Source organism: Piliocolobus tephrosceles, chromosome 9 (genome assembly GCF_002776525.5).
Source record: "Piliocolobus tephrosceles isolate RC106 chromosome 9, ASM277652v3, whole genome shotgun sequence".
Classification (NCBI taxonomy): domain Eukaryota; kingdom Metazoa; phylum Chordata; class Mammalia; order Primates; family Cercopithecidae; genus Piliocolobus; species Piliocolobus tephrosceles.
In genome coordinates, this window is record NC_045442.1 from 66469706 (window position 1) to 66472681 (window position 2976).

Sequence of the window (2976 nt, forward strand, 5' to 3'; positions counted from 1 at the left end):
GGGCAAGTTGGTTCCTTCCTGTCTCCCACATTTGCCTCTACTGAGGGTGAAGGCAGCAGAGACATCACCAGCAGCTGCCCACCACTGCCTGGCTCTGGAGAGGGAGGCACCAAGCGTCCTCTCCTAACCTCACCAGGCCGCTGTCGCGCGCATGTATCTCGTGTCCAATCGGGGCCCTTAGGCAGGGGCCGGCCCTCCCAGGACCACCTCAGATATCCCAGGCTGGATTGGTGAGGGGCAGGTGGGAGCAGCCAGGCCCTTCCCTGGGCAAGCCGTGGTGGGCCACCCGCTCATTCCGCAGCGGGAGGCGGCCGGGCCTGGGGGCCCCACTGCTAGGGCCCGACTCAGAGGGCAGACCGGAGTCGCTGGGCCGCACCGCCACGAAGACCCGCCTGTGCAGAAGCCCGCCGGGCCGCTCGGAGTAGGCCTCCTTGTGGCTCCCCCACGGGCGCTGGCAGAGGCGCGCGCGGAAGGCGGCCTGGAAGCCGCGGCGGAAGTTCTCGTTGAAGTAGCCGTAGATAATGGGGTTGGCGCTGCTGTTGAAGAAGGCCAGCCAGTGCGCGAAGGGGAAGGCGTAGACGGTGACCAGGTGCAGCTGCGGCGCGCTGAGCTGCCCGTAGTCGATGAGCAGCAACAGTGCCCAGAGCGGCAGCCAGGACAGTGTGAAGAAGAGCGCCACCATGACCAGCATGTGCACCACGCGCGCCCTGCGCCGCGCAGCCCGCCCGTCCGCCGCCTCCTCCCCACCGCGGGCCGGGCCCGGGGCCTGGCAGAGCTTGCGAGCAATGCGGGCGTACATGACCACGATGAGCGCCAGCGGCGCCAGGTAGATGTGCGAGAAGAGCACAGTGGTGTAGACCTTGCGCATGCCCTTCTCGGGCCAGGCCTCCCAGCACGAGTAGAGCGGGTAGGAGCGGTTGCGAGCGTCCACCATGAAGTGGTGCTCCTCACGGGTGACGGTCAGCGTGACGGCCGAGGGACACATGATGAGCAGTGCCAGGGCCCAGATGACGGCGATGGTGACCAGCGCCTTCCGTAGGGTCAGCTTCTCGCGGAAAGGATACACGATGCAGCGGAACCTGCCGCCGGGAGAGAGAGAGGCGGGATCTAGGTGGGTCCTAGGGCCCCCGCGAGGGGAGGGAGGTCGTATGCGGGCACCTGACCTTCATCATTGCATCTAGGGCGGCTTTGAAGAACAGCTGAGACCTGAATTGGCTGAGTAGTCAAAGAACAAAGGCAGCTACAGGATTTATGAGAAGGGAGGAGGAAACCGCAGATCTTGTGGGAACAATGAATCCTGTGTGCACTTTTGCACTTTTCTTTCTTTTTTTTTTTTTTTTCCTGAGACAGGGTCTCCCTCTGTCGCCCAGGCTGGAGTACAGTGGCACAATTATGGCTCCCTGCAACCTCCACTTCCCGGGCTCAAGTGATCCTCCCACCTCAGCCTCCTGAGTAGCTGGAACCACAGGAATGCGCTGCCACGCCGGCTAATGTCTTTTAATTTTTGTAGCGATGAGGTCTTACTATGTTGCCCAGGCGAGTCTCAAAGTCCTGGGCTTAAGCGATCCTCCGGCCTCGGCCTCGGCCTCCCGAAGTTCTGGGATTACAGGTGTGAGCCGCCTCGCAGGGCCATTTATGTACTTTTGGGGGTAAACTGATTAGCTGGCAGCTAGCAGAGCGATCAGAGTGCAGTCTGTCCTTGAGAAGGATGATTAGGTGCGTCAAATAACACAGTTTCTGTTTATGGATTCTCCAGAAAACCTCAGGAGGTCAGATGTAGAGCCTACATGTCAGGCTGTCCCTGGTCATCTTGGCCATAGTCAGTATCTCCACAATGCAAGGACAAGTCTGCACCATTTATTTCCTCATGAAGACAACTCAGCATCTGTTATTACACCCTTTATTATTTTTTAAAGATGAGGCCTTTAAGATAGTTATTACGCTGTTGATTTACAGACAAGGAAACTGGGACTCAAGTGTTAAGCAATTGGCTCAAGGTCACACAGCAAGTTGCAAGGACCAGCCTTGAACCCCGATTTGTCTTGCTTCATATGCCATATAAACCAGTAGCTGTTAACCCTCCATGTGCATGAGACTCTCCTGAAGCATTTCAACAACAAAAACAAAACCCGTTCCTATGTATTCAGGTCAAGGATTCCAACCTAATTAGTCTAGAAAGGGATTTTAGCATTGTTTGTTATTTGTTGTTTTTGTTTTTAAAGCTCCTGGGGTCAGGTGCCATGGTTCATGCTTATAATCCCAGCACTTTGGGAGGCCAAGACAGGAGGATCACTTGAACCCAGGGAAGAGACCAGCCTGGGAAACAGACCAGCCTGGGAAACGTTGTGAAACCCCATCTCTACCAAAAAAGTTAACCAGTCGAGGGGATGCTTGCCTATTCTCCTATTCTCCCAGCTACACAGGAAGCTGAGGCAGGATAATCACTTGAGTCCAGGAGGTTGAGATTGAGACTGCAGTGAGCCATGATCAGACCACTACACTCCAGCCTAGGCAATAGAGCAAGACCTTGACTCAAAAAAAAAAAAAAAAAAAAAAAAAAAAGCTCCTGGGGAAGTCTACTGTGCAACCAGAGTTGAAAACAGCTGCTGTAGGGGTAGGTACAACTGCAAGCTCTTTGAGGGCAGATGCCATGACTTTTCATCTCGATAAAGTGTGATTAGATAAATGCATGAGCCGGGCGCGGTGGCTCAAGCCTGTAATCCCAGCACTTTGGGAGGCCGAGACGGGCGGATCACGAGGTCAGGAGATCGAGACCATCCTGGCTAATACGGTGAAACCCCGTCTCTACTAAAAATACAAAAAACTAGCCGGGCGAGGTGGCGGGCGCCTGTAGTCCCAGCTACTCAGGAGGCTGAGGCAGGAGAATGGCGTAAACCCGGGAGGCGGAGCTTGCAGTGAGCTGAGATCTGGCCACTGCACTCCAGCCTGGGTGACAGAGCGAGACTCCGTCTCAAA

General features: G+C 55.9%; 1 protein-coding gene across 1 annotated transcript in view; it reads right to left on the reverse strand.

Moving 5' to 3' along the window:
• Positions 1-208: 208 nt before the first annotated feature.
• The window catches only part of NPFFR1 (neuropeptide FF receptor 1), a 25583-nt gene continuing 22815 nt past the window's right edge, over positions 209-2976 (reverse strand). The window contains exon 6 of the mRNA XM_031936183.1: positions 209-1079. Coding sequence (XP_031792043.1) covers positions 209-1079 — 871 coding nt within the window. The remainder of the gene's footprint in view (positions 1080-2976) is intronic.